Source organism: Myotis daubentonii, chromosome 1 (assembly GCF_963259705.1).
Source record: "Myotis daubentonii chromosome 1, mMyoDau2.1, whole genome shotgun sequence".
Taxonomy (NCBI): Eukaryota; Metazoa; Chordata; class Mammalia; order Chiroptera; family Vespertilionidae; genus Myotis; species Myotis daubentonii.
The window spans coordinates 233044838-233059269 of NC_081840.1; the positions used below are offsets into that span (position 1 = coordinate 233044838).

Below are 14432 nucleotides of genomic sequence, written 5' to 3' on the forward strand. Positions count from 1 at the left end.
ATCGGCGTGCGGCACCTACTTAACATGCACGCCGGCCACCAGTCAGCGAGCGCAGGGGCCGGGCCACCACGTGCTGTTGCTAAGCTTGGGCTTCTGAATTGTTACTAGCGCGGCGGGCCTATCCGAACCCAGCTTCGCATCTGTCAACATTCTCGGCCCAGCCCGAGGCGTTCGGCCGGCTCCCATAGGCCACGTCCCGGCCTGCGCCCGCCCCCGGAACACGAGTGCCGGCCCCCATTGGCTGCGCCGGCCGCCGTTCGCTCTCAAGTGTCAATTTGAGGGCCTGAAGCGGAGGGTGGCGGCTGAGCGCACTGGGAGCCCGCGGGAGTCGGGGCAGTGGGGCCGCGGGGCGCGCGGGGCGGGCGGCGAGCGGAGCCGGCCGGAGCGGGCCGGGCAGCGGCCGCCGCCGTCCCGGAGCGCGCGCGCGGGGGGGCCGGAGGATGGAGCTGAACTCCCTGCTGATCCTGCTGGAGGCGGCCGAGTACCTGGAGCGCAGGGACCGAGGTAGCGCCCGCGCCCCTTTGTGCGCCGGGCCGCGGGCGGGCTGGCGGGCGGCGGGGCCGGGGCGGGGCCCGCTGACCGCGCCGTCTGTCTGCAGAGGCCGAGCATGGCTACGCCTCGGTGCTGCCCTTCGACGGCGACTTCGCCAGGAAGAAAACAAAGGCTGCCGGCCTGGTGCGCAAGGCTCCGAACAACAGGTACCGCCCCCCGCGCGGTCGTCCCTGTCCGCTGACGCCCGCGCGCCCTCCCCGGCCCCGACCTCCGGCCCGCAGCCCGGCCGCTGTCCGCCGCCGCGCGCCCCGGCGGCCAGCCTGGAGGAGGAGGCGCGCCCGGGCCGTGGCCGCAGCCCCAGCCCCGCCCGGCCGGCCCCGCCCGCGCCGTCGCCATCTTCCTGCGGGCCGCGCCTCCTCGGCCTCTCGCGTAAACAGTGCCACGCGTACAGCCCCGCCGCCCGCCCGGGGTCTCCTCCCGCGGCTGCTCTCCGCCCCCAAGTTGTTACGGACTTTTCCGCGCAGGAAAAAAGTTGTCAGTGGGCGTTGGCCGGTGCCCCTCGGGTCCGGGGAAACTGAGGCTCCGTGCAGAGCAGTGTGGGGCTGGCCTCCCTGACCTCTGCTCCCTGCGGTGGATGGGCCGCACCACTCCCCCCGCCTCCAGAGCCGAGCCCTGCGGCCGAGCCAGGCCCCCCACCCCCACCCCCCAGAGGCCTGGACAAAGAAGGTGCACAGAGGCCCTGTCCTGACCCCACTCCTCCCCGGTATCCACGCCCTTGCCCAGCCTCCTGAGAAGTTCTGGAGTCCCCTTTGGTCCTGGAGGCCCTTTGTAAGGGGGCGGGGGCAGGCTCTGCAGCTTCTCCCCGTGCCCGGAACCTCCCCGCCCCCACCCAGGTTGCAGAAGCGCTGAAGCTGGGGTGCGAACCCCTGGGTGGGAGTAGTGGGGGCCTTCTGCTCCGGCTCCCGTGGGGTTCCGCTCTCCTGGCCACTATGAGGACCATAGCACACCTGGCACTGCCCAGGGCCCGCCGTGGCCCAGACGTCCCCAGGCAGGCAGCTGCACTGGTGGGGGGCTTTGGGGCCCTAGTGGAGGGTGTGGTGCTTGTCTGAAAGGGCCAGATGGGTAGAGCTGAAGAAACAGAAAGGCTGGCACAAGGACCCATCTCCTGTGACATCCTGGCGCCCTGGGCCTGGCAAGGAATTGGTTCAGCCTCCATCGGCCCTGGCTCGGGACATGCCTGAGTCCCAGCTCCTGGTCCCCTCCTGGGCACAGTTTGGGAAAGTACTTGAGTGTTGGGTGGGTGGCACTGCCTCAGGCCTCTTCAGAGAGCTTGCCAGGCCCCTGCTGTTGGCTCTCACTGTCCCCAGTGCCCTGCCACCCATGGGAAACTCCAGGGTGTGACTCCCGTGGCACAGGGTGCCCAAGGCTGATAACCAGAATCACAGCTAAGGCTCTGTGAGTGCTTCCTGGTACTAAGTGTCCGCGAGTGTGCTAATAGCCACCCCTCCCCTGAAGGAGATGTTATTTTATCACCGTTGTAAGGCCAGGGAACAGGCACAGAGATGAACTACTTGCCACCCTCCTACCTCTGGGACTCCTGTTGCAAAGTGGGGTCCTAGCCTCCTACCTTCTGCCGGGATGGGGACCTTGAGGGTCTCCTGGACTGGGGTGCACCTCCCTGCTGCTCCTCGGGGCAGAGTCTGACTCCCCCAGTGCCCAAGGCACCAGGGGCTCCAGAGATGGTCCCTTGAGGCTGTCCTGGCCCAGATGGGCCTCAACCAGCTCAGCCCAGGGACCAGGGCAGACCAGGGCCCAGAGGACAGGGCCCTGACCTGGTGGGACATCCCCGCACCTGGGTGGTGGGCATGAGGGCGGTGTGTGTGGGCTCTAGCAAGAGCTTTCAGAGGCCGTTGGTCAGCAGGAGGGCCGGAGCCAGCTGGCCAGGGGTCAGGTCCTACAGGAAACCAGGCAGAAGAGCTACCTCCAGGGGTTGACACGAGGGGCAAACCAGGTGATGCCAGGAGCGTGTTCAGCATAGCCCTGCCAGGGCGTCCCACCTCTCCCCAGGCCACGTGGGGAGCGAAGCCCAGAACAGGGTGCACTGGGACCTGGGACCAGTTTCCCCACAAACTCCCACAGGCGTCTGGACCAGGAGAGGCTCTGGGCCCCTGTCCATCCTCCGCTCCTGAGGAGTCCCCTCCTGGCAGGGTGGGGTCCAGGGGTGGGCGTGTGGGCTTCTCTCTATGCAGGACTCTTGCTGACCCTTACATCCCCCACAAGTGGGCAAGCCTACAGACTCACACTGCCCCTCTGTGGTTCAGTCCAGCCACTGTGTCCTCCTAGCTCTGGGGAGGTTCTGAGGCACCTTGCCCAGCCCACGTGACCAGCCGGCACTCAAGGCCCCTGGAACCTGTTCTGAGGCTGCACAGGAGGCCCAGGAGCCTGCTGCCCAGCTGGGAGGGGAGGCCTTAGGCCCCAGTTGGCTGTGGCAGGTGGCAGAGGCAGGCAGGATGGGGGGGCACTCTGGCCCCATGGCTGGACACAGGCGATGCCTGCCCTGAGGTCCTGGAGCAGGAGAGACTGAGGGCAGGCAGAGGGCAGCAGAAGCTCTAGGCGCAGGGCTGGGGCTGGGTTGCCCAAAGGTGGCCTGGCGCTCTGCTCACATGTGAGGCAACCTGGCAGCCTGGGAGCCCTGTCTGGACTGGGGGGCGGGAAGGGGATGTGGAACTGCCCACTGCGGTGCTCGGGACTCTCGTCCCTGTGTGAATGGCCAGGTGGGTAGAGCTTGAGCAGCAGATGGGGCTGCTGCCCCCTGAGAGGCTGACCATGACCTAGAGGAGAGTGGAGGGTCAGCGTTGGTCTCCCCACGCCCACTGGCACATCTCAGAGGTTCCCTGTGGGCTGGTCCCTCATGGGCTGGGTGTGCTCTGCCCCTGGGTGTCCCCATGGGTGCAGTGCACCCCATGGGTGCACCACCCCCCTGTGGTGATGCGGGTGTGTAAGCCTGAGGAGGTGGGATGGTGTCTGGCCGGCAACATCAGGGACACCGCTGGCCTCGGGGAGTGGGGAGCAGAGAAGGCAGGCAGCTCAGTGCCCCGACAGGGGCTCAGGGACCCGCCTGAGGAGCACAGGGTGGGTGTTGGCTCCAGGACTGGCTGCCACGGCTTCTTGGGCCCCACCCACCCTTTCTGAAGCAGGACCTGGACCCTCCTGTGGCCGGAGCCCCACATGCCTCACTATAGGTGAGCTGGCTGGCCCTGGGCAGCCCTGGACATGGCTTACTTCTGAGGGGCCTGTCCTTGTCTCCGGTGCAGGGTCCCCAGCCTTTGGCCAGCAGCTGCTCACCTGCCAGCCCTCCCCATTCTGGGCGGCCCTGCAGGTGCCCGTGCTCCGGTGGTTGGCAGTGCAGTGAGCTCTGTTTTCTGTCTCTCTAAACAGGTCTTCACACAATGAACTAGAAAAGCACAGGTAAGTGACCCCTTCTCCCCACCGCCAGTTCCTGCGGGGCTGTGCGCTCCCCCACCGCTCCCTGTGCCCTGGGGTGGCTGACTGTGCTACCAGGCTGTGCCCTTGTCTTGGGATGTGTCGTTCTTGAAGGAAGAGGACGGGCTCTGTTCTCAGGCTCACCCTTGCTGGGAGGCCAGGGTGGGGGCCAGGCCTGGGGGCTCAGCCTGGGTCCAGCACCAGGTTGGGGACAGGGACGTAGGGCAGGGTCCCTCGTGCTGTATGGCAGTTAGGCCAGCTCTCTGGAGGAGGAGGTCCGTCTGCTTTGGGGCATTTAAGCCCGTTTGGGAGCAAGTCTTTAGCCCTTAAGATGCTGGCCTCCATCCAGTGGGTTCAGCCCTGGTCTGGGCTCCGCTCCCCTGGGACCTCCTGCCCCTGGGACCTCCTGCCCCTGGGACCTCCTGCCCCTGGGACCTGCCTCCCAAGGAGCCTCCTCCCAGAGGCTTGTCTGCAGGGCAGGGGACAGGCAGCCAGTCCCAGGCCACGTGGGCCCAGGGCGGATCCCGGGAGCCCACCTCATGCCCACCCCCTGGCTGTAGGGCTGGGTTCACTGGGTCCTCCTGGAGGAGGAGCCTTGGTCACTGAGAAGCAGCAAGGGCAGCAGGTCACCAAGGAATCTCCTTGCTCCAGCCTGTCACCCCGGGCCCTGCACCTTCCGCTCTCGGGCATCCCTGCCCTGGCCGCCCGCGGGGCTGCAGGCCTCCCTCTGTCCACAGGGTCTCTGTGACCTTGGGCCTGCTCTGCAGTGGGGATGAGGCACTGGCAAGCTTGGCCCCTGCAGGCGGTGCCCTCTGGGCTGATCTAAAGGGACTGTTGGGAGCTGTGGATAGTCACAGAGGTCCCACAGGCCAGAGCCCTGATGCCAGGACCAGGGATGACCCCAGGGACGTGGAGCACAAGCCGTCTCCTGACCTTTGCTCTCATCTGCGCAATGGGCCAGTTCTCTTCTCCCTTCTTGGGTTGGAGTGTGTGTGTGTGTGTGTGGGGGGGGGGGTCTGCATTCCAGTAGAACCTTCCCGGCCTGCTCTGGGAATGTTTGGAGCTTGGCCAGTTCTTTTTGTCTCCCCCCACCCCCACCCCCCTCCACAGCCAAGGCAGCGCCAACTTCCGCTCCCCTGGGATCAGGCCTGCTCTGGGCGGGTGCTAGGCAGGGACAGGACACCGTGTTCCCTGGAGGAGCTGCACTTCCTGGACTGGCCCTGTGTGTTTGAGGGGCTCCCAAGGCCATGGAGGTGGGGCAGGTGCAGGGCCCAGACAGCCAGGCAGCCCCGGGGTTGCTGCCAGACTGGGGGAGGTGGCCCTGGACCGGACCGGGAGCCGAGGCAGGCATGCGGGGTGCTCTGGGGAAGGCTTGCTGGGGTGGTGCCTAGAACAGCCCCTCAATGCGGACAGACAGGATGGATGACATGGGGGAGGCGGGGGACAAGGAGGACAAGGGATTTGACCCCTACAACTGCCCCTTGACCCTGACCTTGGACTCGGCCACCGTATTCCAGAACCCGCCCTTAGGCTGAGCCTCATGAGGCCCTTTTGAGACACAGGCAGGATGGCGAGGCACCTGGCCCGCTGGCAGGTGTGCACAGCCCTGGGGAACCCACGGGCCTGGAGCTGGGGATCCTCGTGGGGACCTCGGCCATGGCTGTACCTGTGGCTGCCGGTGCTGACGCCAGATGCGCCTGGCACCGGCCACAGGAAGGGCCGAGAGCCGTCCTCAGGAAGGAAGGAAGCACCTGGCTGGGTCACCCAGTGGCTCCAGGGAGGCAGCGTGGACGTCCCCTTCCCTAGCAGCGTGCGTGTGGGGCCTGCAGGTCCTGTTCTGAGCGCCTGTCAGCCCCCGGCTACCCCAGCCTGGCCCATCTCTCCTCCTGCCTCCCAGACAGCAGCTCCAGTGGGTCTCAGGCTGACACTTGGCCGCTGGCCCCGTAGGCTTGGGTCATGAGGCCACGTGTTCCTTGACGGGGGACCCGGGCTTTAGCTGTTGCATGTGTGGAGTGGCAGGGCTCATCCTGAAGGCCAGCCCCAGGCCCCCAGTCAGACCCCTGCCGCCTCTCCCTGCATGGAGATGGTGGTGCAGGACTGGGGGGGTCCTCCCGGTGCAGCCACAGGCGGCCTTTACGAACCTCACAGCTAGAGAATGCAGGTGGGCCCCCTCCCCGCCCCCGTGCATTTCCCTGCTGCCTCCTCGTGACAGCCAGGCCTGGGGTGCTCAGAGCACGGACGGCTGGGACGCAGTCCCTCGGGCTGGGGGACCCTCCATGGAGCTCGGGGCCTCCTGGGAGGAGCAGGGCTTGGGTGGGAAGCTAGGAAGGGCCGTGTCAGGGCTGGGCTGTGGGCTGTTCACACGGATGCAGTGACTCCCCAGGCAGGGTTCCTGCGGGACGTGGTGGGTTTCGAAGCTCCAGGGATGCTGGGCACTGGCGGGGCTGGGCACTGCCGCCGGCAGAGAGCTTGGCTTCAGGGCAGCTGAGTGAGAGCCCCGTGCAGCCCAGGCTAGGGGGCCTCAGCGCCCTCCCGCCCGGGCGGACCTGGGGATGCCCACTCCCCACAGGGTGGGACACTGGCACCTGCCAGGGCCCCACAGCCAACCCTCCTCTGGCACCGGGTGGGCATGTCCAGTGTTATGCACGGCACAGTGTAGGCGGGGCCTCTCTCTGTCTCTTGAGAAGTGTCTGCCTTGTGGATGCTCAGGGACCTCCCTTGAGCCCCGCCGCCCCGCCCCCAGCTGTCCTGGGCCTCCTCTTCAGCCAGGTGCACACTCACCTGGGTAAGAGCAGATCGCAGATCTTGTTATCCGCTGTTCCTCACCGGACCTTTCACCTGACACTACCTGAGCGCTCCCCTCCCCCATCCCTCCTTGTCCTGGTGCCGCCCAGTACAGGCAGCTGTCCCCAGGCTCTCAGCCTGGCCCTCTGGTTCCCCTTGTACACGTGGAGGTAGCTCTGTGGGACCCACCTTGAGTTAGAGGTTTGAGGCGCTGCGGCGGCCTTCGGGACCCCTGCCAGCGACGCCTGCGGGGCCCACGCGCTGGCCCATGAGAGTCACCTCCCCATTTCCACCAAACTAGGGCCTCCTCCGTGAGCTTGCGCAGCCTGGAACCCGGGGCCGGTCCGCTTTGTGTCCGATTAGCCGTCTCTGTTCCGCTACTTGCCTGTTTGTATCCTTTGCCCGTTTTCACATCACGAGATTCCTCTTTTTATTTTTGCTGTGTATGAGCTCAAAATGTCATGGATACTAACCGTTTGTCTTTTACATGTATTGCAAATATTTTTCCACTGTTATTTGTCTTTTAGCTGTGTTTTTTCTTTCTTGTACAAATGTGTCTTTTTCTGATTGTAAAAGTAACATGTGGCTTTCTTTTAGCCTAAAAAACCTGGAATACATATATATATATTTTTTTTTAAAAAAAGCGCAAAGCCAAAGAAATAAACGTTGCCAACGCCTCCCCTGGAGACGCATGCCTCCTGCTCTTCATTGTGTCCTGTCGAGTCTCTCGTGTGCGTGTGCTGTGTCAGCTCTGAACAGTGTCGGGCGGCTTTCTCACCTCCATCCCTGAGGTGGACGTACATGTGGGATATGTTGGGAGGATGGTGCTGTTGATTGTTGCGGGGGGCGGGGGGGACTTGGGGGTACTTTTCCATTTATTTTTTCCTGCTGATTTGCATTTGCTAATTTCCACCGAGATCACATACCGAGTTTGTAGACGCGGGGTGGGGAATATCGGCCTGCGGGCCCTAAAACGCCACAAAACCACCTGGTCTGGCCCTGCCGGGGCAGGAGGGGTGAGTTAGTGAGAGGTTTGACCAAACACCGCAGGCTGAGCTCATGGCGGATGGCCCGAGGGTGATGTTGCACATGTTCAAAGGGCTCTTGGCAGGATGCAGGTGACTGGGGGGTGAGTGGACGAGGGAACCCCACTTGCCCACGGGGCGAGCACGCTGGCACCTGTGCAAGTGAGGAGGCGAGGCCCTCGGACTCGGGGGGTCAGGGATCGTGCACAGTGGCCTGGGACCCGGAGGCGTGAGTTCCAGAGCCCACCCAGCGTGCCCTTCTCTCACCCAGCGCCGTGCGGAGGGGTCACGACCCTCTGAGGGTCCCCCAGCCTCGAGGCAGAGCCCGGCTGCTCTGCGCACAGGCCGCAGGGACGGCTGCCGAGGCCTGGCTGCTCGTGGCCTGGTGGCTGAGCCCGCACAGCCTCTGCCCCTCGTCCTGGAAGTTCTTCTAAGGTCTGACTTGGTTTCACCTGGGGAACTTCCAGGCCCCAGGGTGCCCGATAGGAGCTGCTCCGTCCGCAGGAGGTCCCGTGCGGGCGTGGGTGACAGACCAGGCCGGGCTGCGGCGCCTGCCTGGCGGCGCCTGCCTGGCCCGAGGTGGTAGCCATCTGCCCTCTCTCCTCCCAGGGTCCCTAAGGCTCCGTCAGCTGGAGTTTACTGAGCTTTGGGACATAGAGAGCGGAGGTGCAAAGGGGGAGCAGCCCGTGTGGGTGCTCCCCGGGCCCCTGGGCCTCTCGACTCCTCTCCAGATGGTAGCCTGTGCAGGCGCTGGGGCAGGCGGGGCCCAGGAGGTGGCATCGGGTAGGGTGAGCCACTGCCCCAGGCGCCTGCCTGCCCTCCCCGGACAAGATGAGCAGAACAGGCAGTGTCTGGGGGGGCCCGTGGCCTGAGGACCTGACACCTGTGACTCTAGTTTTTTGGAAAACTGCCCTCATCTGCAGGGTTATGGGGCAAACTCTGGAAGGAAGCAGTTTCCCCCCAGATGCCAGCCCGGGGCGGGGGCGGGGGTGGGGGGTGAGGGGGTCCAGGCCTCCGCTTCCCTGACCCCGATGGGCTCATGTTTCTGTGGTGGCGAGAGTGGCCAGTGAGCACCCCGCATCTGGCCCGGTGAGGGCATAAATCTGTCTGAGTACCCCGGATCTCAGGGGCAGCTGACCAGCATCCCTCCTCCAGGCTGCCCCCTCCCCAACTCCTCCAGGCGGTCCCACATGGAGGTGGTGACAGCAGGGTGTGCTGGGGCGCTCGGGCAGTGCCCTGGCCACGGGTCCTCTTCTTTTTCTGGGCATTCGGAGGCTGCAGGGCTAGACTGCCCTGAGGCCTGGGGAGCTGCGGCCAGGTGGGAAGGGAGCTCCAGACAGGCCCTCAGCAGACCGTGGGGAGGCTGGCGGCTGCCACTGCCGGGCGGGCCTGCCTGACGCTCTGTCTCTGGCTCTTTCAGACGAGCCAAGCTCAGGCTCTACCTGGAGCAGCTGAAGCAGCTGGTGCCCCTGGGCCCCGACAGCACCCGCCACACCACACTGAGCCTCCTGAAGCGCGCCAAGACGCACATCAAGGTGAGCAGGGCTGCCCCTCTGCCACCACCCTGCCAGCCACGAGGATGCCCGTCCAGCCCTGTGCACCTGGGAGCGTGCCCACGGGGCCCAAGGGTGGGTGGGAGCTGCCCAGCAGGTGCACACCGGGGGCCTGGGGTCTCAGGGTGGGGGTGGGCAGCACCAGGGGTTGCCGAGGGGTGAGGATGCCATGAGCACGCGCTGGGTTTTGTTGGGTGGGGGGAAGGGGGAGAGGGTGACAGATGGCCCTCCGGGGTCCTGGGCTGTGAAAGTGGGACCAGGAGGGCAGGGTGCCTTCGATGCTGGGCGGCCCCTGGGCAGTAGGTGCCCAGTGGTGGGGGAGCTTCTGGGGACCAGGCTGGCCGTGGGTGTGGCTGAGTAAGGTATTGCCTGGGGCAGGCCCCAAGGTCTGAGACGGAGACCTGCTGGTTTTGGGGTCCTGTGGTACTTGGGCAAACCAGGGAGGTCTCAGTCCCCTTTTGGGCCCCTGGGGCATAGAGTCCTGGGCACCCCAGGCAGGGTAATGGGAGCTTTGAGAGGCACAGCGGTGCCCTGGGGCATTCCGGCAGGCAGTCTCTGTTCAGGGGTTCAGGGGAAGGTGTGGTGAGGGGAAGGGGCCAACAGGGTGCCCTGTGGGCAGGGAGAGTGGTGGTCGGCAGCACTGTCCTCTGGGAGGAAGTGCCCGCCTGCCTGAGGGGCGCCGTCCCAGGGCATCAGGCTCCCAGGGGACTTGGCTGGCCACGCTGGCTGGTGGCGGTGGGGCTCTGGCTGGTCAGCAGAGCGCAGGCTGGGAGGTGGGACCTAGTGTGACCACCTGGAGGGCTGAGGCCGGGACGCAGGCGCCATTGGGGCCATTGGGGCCCTTGGGGCCCTGGACCCAGGCCAGGTGGAGGACTGGGAGCCTGCCCGGGCCTCCGTGCCCCCATGCCGGGCCCCAGCATGGGCAGGAGGTCGCCAGGCTCACAGCCCCCCTGCCTCCAGAAACTGGAGGAGCAGGACCGCAGGGCGCTGAGCATCAAGGAGCAGCTGCAGCGCCAACACTGCTTCCTGAAGCGGCGCCTGGAGCAGCTGTCGGTACAGAGCCTGGAGCGCGTGCGCACAGACAGCACAGGCTCTGCCGTCTCCACGGACGACTCGGAGCAAGGTGGGCACAGGCCGCCTGCAGCCCCAGGCTGGGGTGGGGGTGGGAGGGAGCTGGGAGGAGGGGCTGGCCAGGAGGCCTGAGGGAGTGGGGGTGATGGCAGTGGGTGGCAGGTGCTGAGGTGACAGCGTGTCCCCCGGCTGTCGGGACACCTGGCGTGCCGTGCAGAAGTGATGGGAGGAGGGGGGAGGATGACCTGCCCACCGAGGCCGTGTGCTCCGGGGCTGAGGCCCAGACCTACAGCCCGTCTCTCCTGCACCCCCTGGAGCCTCTGTTCCCCTCAAAGGCAGAGACCTGCCCTGACTTTGCCAGGAACCCAGCTGGCACCCTCGGGGCCCGACCTTGTCCTCTCTGCTTCCCCAGAAGTGGACGTGGAGGGCATGGAGTTTGGCCCCGGCGAGCTGGATAGCGTTGGCAGCAGCAGTGACGTGGACGACCACTACAGCCTGCAGAGCGACGGCGGCTATGGGCCCCCCTGCCGGCGGCCGGCCCGCCCCGGCCTCTCGTAGGCCTGGTGCCCTCTGTCCTTGGCCTGCCTGCCACCCAGCCACGTGCGTCAGCCCTCCGGTCCTCTCCAGCCTCTTGGTGGGTCACTGCTGTGCCATTCGGGAAGCTCCCGCAGCCTCCGGGGCTGCCGCCTCCCCCACCTGCCGGTCAGGGCCCACCTCGCCGCCCGCCCCTCCCAGCTGGGCAGGGACCCCACAGGGAGGTGTGCCCAGCTCCCGAGCCCTGGAGCCCAGCGTAGCCACCCGTGGTCTGTTCTCAGATTCCTGATCATTCCAGAAGTATTAAATGTCGTTGCTGCAAACCCGGCGGGCGCCGTGTGCGGGGCTTACTGACCACGTGGGCAGCTCAAACCCCACCCCAGGCCCCAGGAGGAAGGAGTGGACTGAGGAAGGAAGGAAGGCGTGGCTCTCCATTCATCTGTCCATCTGTCTGTCGGTCCACGTAGGCTCCTGAAGCCTGGACAGAGAGAGCCATGAGACAGGATGCGGGTGAGCACCCAGGGGCAGGAGGCGGGGGAAGGGCCTTTGCACCCTGAGGGTGTCAGGAGCCTGGGCTGGGTTCCCGGGGCAGGCCAGGCCACCCTCCTACCCCCCCACCCCCTGGGCAGCTTCCGCTTTGTTAGGTACCTCAGGTGTACACATGCACGCACCTAGTCACGTCTACCCGCCTGCACACATGCACACATGCACACGCACACACACGTGGCCACCAGACCCAGAGGTGCCTGGGACCCAGAGGTCACCTGGGCAGCACTGGCCCTGGCCTGTGCCTGGCTCCCTCTCCTCTGTGAGTCCCCTGCGCAGTCTGCACAGGGAGGCGGCTTCTGCCCCGGCAGGGGTGAGGTGTGTGCTGGGTCCTCAGGGGACTGTCTGGTCTCCCTGTTCTAAAGGAAGGGCCTGAAATAAACGCGGCTCCCTGCCCAGCAGCCCGAGCGGCGGGAGGGGCTTCCCGGGAGCAGGGCTTGTGGAGAGAAGCGGCCCGAGGACTCAGGCGGTGCTGCCGGCGCGCCTCTATTTCCGGAACCAGATTTTTGTACTCTATTTTCCTAGTCGTGGCGTCCTTGTGTGCTGAGGGGGGGAGCCGGCGTCTCAGGGACTGGTCCGTCTGTCACCACTGTCCAAGTGTGCCTTGTGTCCTGTGTCAGGCCCCACCCCGGCCGCCACCACCAGCATCTCCCTCCCACGTGCCGGGCAGGTGGTCTCCCGCCCACCCCCACCCCCTCCCAGCAGCCGCCACCTCCAGGGAGGGAGAGCCTGCAGGGCCAGTCAGGGCTGCTTTCTGTCGCCTTGGCAGGAGGAGCTGACCGGGCCCCAGTGTCACCCTCCCAGTGGCTCGCAGGGACCTGCTGTGCAGCTTGGCCTCCAGTCGGGAGGGCCTGCTAACCAGAGACCTAGGGTCTCACCTGGACCCAGCTTGAACCCTCCCGCCCCCTGCCCGGGGCGAGGGCTCGGGTTCCGACCTTGGCAGCTGAGGAAGACAGCATCCTCCGCGGGTGGTCAGGCCTGAGCATTAGGCTTCTCCTGGCCTTTCGTTCCGAGTCCTTGTCCCCGGGGACCACACAGCAATACTCGGGGGCGGGCGGTGGGGCCGACCCACCGCGTGCCTCCTCCCTCCCGGGTGCATGGTAACCACTTTGCCAACCGCGTTTGTCTCCAGTCCTGCCGGCAGACACCCACATGGGTGGCCTAACCGAGGCAGAAGGGGTCCCTGGAGACAGGTCTGTCTGGCACAGAACCTGCCCCCCGAGCTCGGGATGGTGGGTGCACGTGGGCCCGTGGGGTCAGGGCTGGGGTCGTAGGAAAACTCTTCTGCTGGCATCTCCTTCCAGCTGGACCGGGCCCCCCGAGGCTTCTCCCGTCTGTCTGAGCATGTCCACCGTGTGTTAGGGCAGGAGAAGCCGCAAGTCCGGCCCCGGGGACGGTCTGTGTCCTGAATTCTTAAAGCATCAGCTCCCCACCGACCCCTAAAAACCTGTGGAGGCTCTGCTCCCGCCTCTGGCCTCAGCATCCTGCCCCATGACAAGCTGTGGCCCTCGGCCCACCCGGCTGGCAGCTCCCCCCATGGCTCCTCAGCCATGGTTTCCATGTGGGCCAGGGAGTTGGCCTCGCTGGTGCTGCCCACACCCGCAGACATGAGGGGTGGCCCTCAGGGCCAGGCCAGGTGCTAGGAGTTACACATCCATTGCCCTCCCTCCAGCTCCCTGCCGTCTGCACAGGCTGGCTTGGTGGGGGGCCATGGTGCCCGGAGAGGGCCCTGCTGAGGCCTGATGGATTGCTAAGAGCACGCCTCAGCGCTGTCGGGTCTGTAAAGCCAATGTGACCAGCACAGGGCCCCTGGGGGTGCCTGCACCCTCTCTCCATGTGCCCTCCCAGGCCATGTGGGGCACTGTGGCACTGGGTGGCTGAAATCCTGGAACCCCAGCCTCAGGTTTGGGTCCCCACGCTTGTGCAGTGGCCCCCACACTCCTGGCCACCACCCCAGTGTAGGTCCAGCTGGCTGGGGGGGCTGCCGGCAGCTCCCCCTCTGAGCCTGGGGCCCGCCTCTGCATATTCCGTTTAAGAGGCCAGTGCCCGAGCCTCCTTTCCTGGGCAGGTGGAGCCCTGTGCCCAACCGTGGCCCCGAGAGCCCCTCCTGTCTGCCCCAGGTAGTCCCCATCTGCTGGGCGAGGCAGGCTTCCCACTCCCTGCTCCCTGCCTCTCTCTGGGCAGCAAACCTGGGCCCCTCCCCACCTCTGTGCACATAGGACTCTGAGCCTGGGCCGCATCCAGGGCACCAGGGCAGGTTCTGTGCCAGGGTCCGGGGCGGCCCAGGAGGCCTGGTGCTGGCCAGGTGGGCGCATTACAAGACCCTCCCTGGAGAGAGAGGGGTCACTCATCCACTGCTCACGGGGAGGGGCTGTGCTGTACCATTCTGTCTTTGTAATATAAATACAGATTTTTATACCTCACCCCTCTGGCTTCTAGTTCTTTCCATCCCTGTGTTTGACTCTCCCCCGCCTCTGCAGGGAGCCCCTCGGCCCTCACTGCCCTGCCCGGGGCCTTTGCTCTCTGACACCCGATAGACCGTGGGCCACCACCTGTGCTGGCCACCACCGAGACCCCACCATCTCAGCTGCCTCCCTGGACAGTCACAGCTAGATGTTCTTTTCTTTTCAGTATGTTTTTATTGATTTCAGAGAGGAAGGGAGCAAGAGAGAGAGAGCAACATCAATGAGAGAGAATCATTTGATCGGCTGCCTCCTGAACGCCCCCTACTGGGAATCGAGCCCGCAACCCAGGCCTGTGCCCTGATGGGGGAATTGAACCGTGACCTCCTGGTTCATAGGTCGATACTCAACCACTGGTCGCCACTGGCCAGGCAACAGCTGGACTTGAATGAAGGTGGAGGTCGAAGTGAAACAGTCCCACACACACACCTGTTTGCCAACCAGGCCCTCTTGCTTCAGGCATTCAGACTCTGGCTCTAGCC

General features: G+C 65.7%; 1 protein-coding gene across 2 annotated transcripts; it reads left to right on the forward strand.

The window, feature by feature from the left end:
- Positions 1 to 267: 267 nt before the first annotated feature.
- On the forward strand, positions 268 to 13911 carry MXD4 (MAX dimerization protein 4). Of its 2 annotated transcripts, XM_059677399.1 has the most exons (6): positions 272 to 504; positions 599 to 698; positions 3931 to 3960; positions 9205 to 9319; positions 10298 to 10460; positions 10821 to 13911. In XM_059677399.1, exons 1-6 carry the CDS (start codon positions 441 to 443, stop codon positions 10964 to 10966), a joined length of 618 nt encoding a protein of 205 aa, XP_059533382.1. In that variant the 5' UTR covers positions 272 to 440; the 3' UTR covers positions 10967 to 13911. The 2 variants fall into 2 exon arrangements, with proteins under 2 accessions (XP_059533391.1, XP_059533382.1); XM_059677408.1 differs by lacking the exon at positions 3931 to 3960 and having other exon boundaries at positions 268 to 504.
- Positions 13912 to 14432: the final 521 nt, after the last annotated feature.

Excerpts from the sequence above, each read along its gene's own strand:
- MXD4 (XM_059677399.1), top strand. The coding sequence starts at position 441 with ATGGAGCTGAACTCCCTGCTGATCCTGCTGGAGGCGGCCGAGTACCTG. Across the intron at positions 3,961-9,204 it reads AATGAACTAGAAAAGCACAG|ACGAGCCAAGCTCAGGCTCT; the intron begins GTAAGTGACCCC and ends TGGCTCTTTCAG. Across the intron at positions 9,320-10,297 it reads GCGCCAAGACGCACATCAAG|AAACTGGAGGAGCAGGACCG; the intron begins GTGAGCAGGGCT and ends CCCTGCCTCCAG.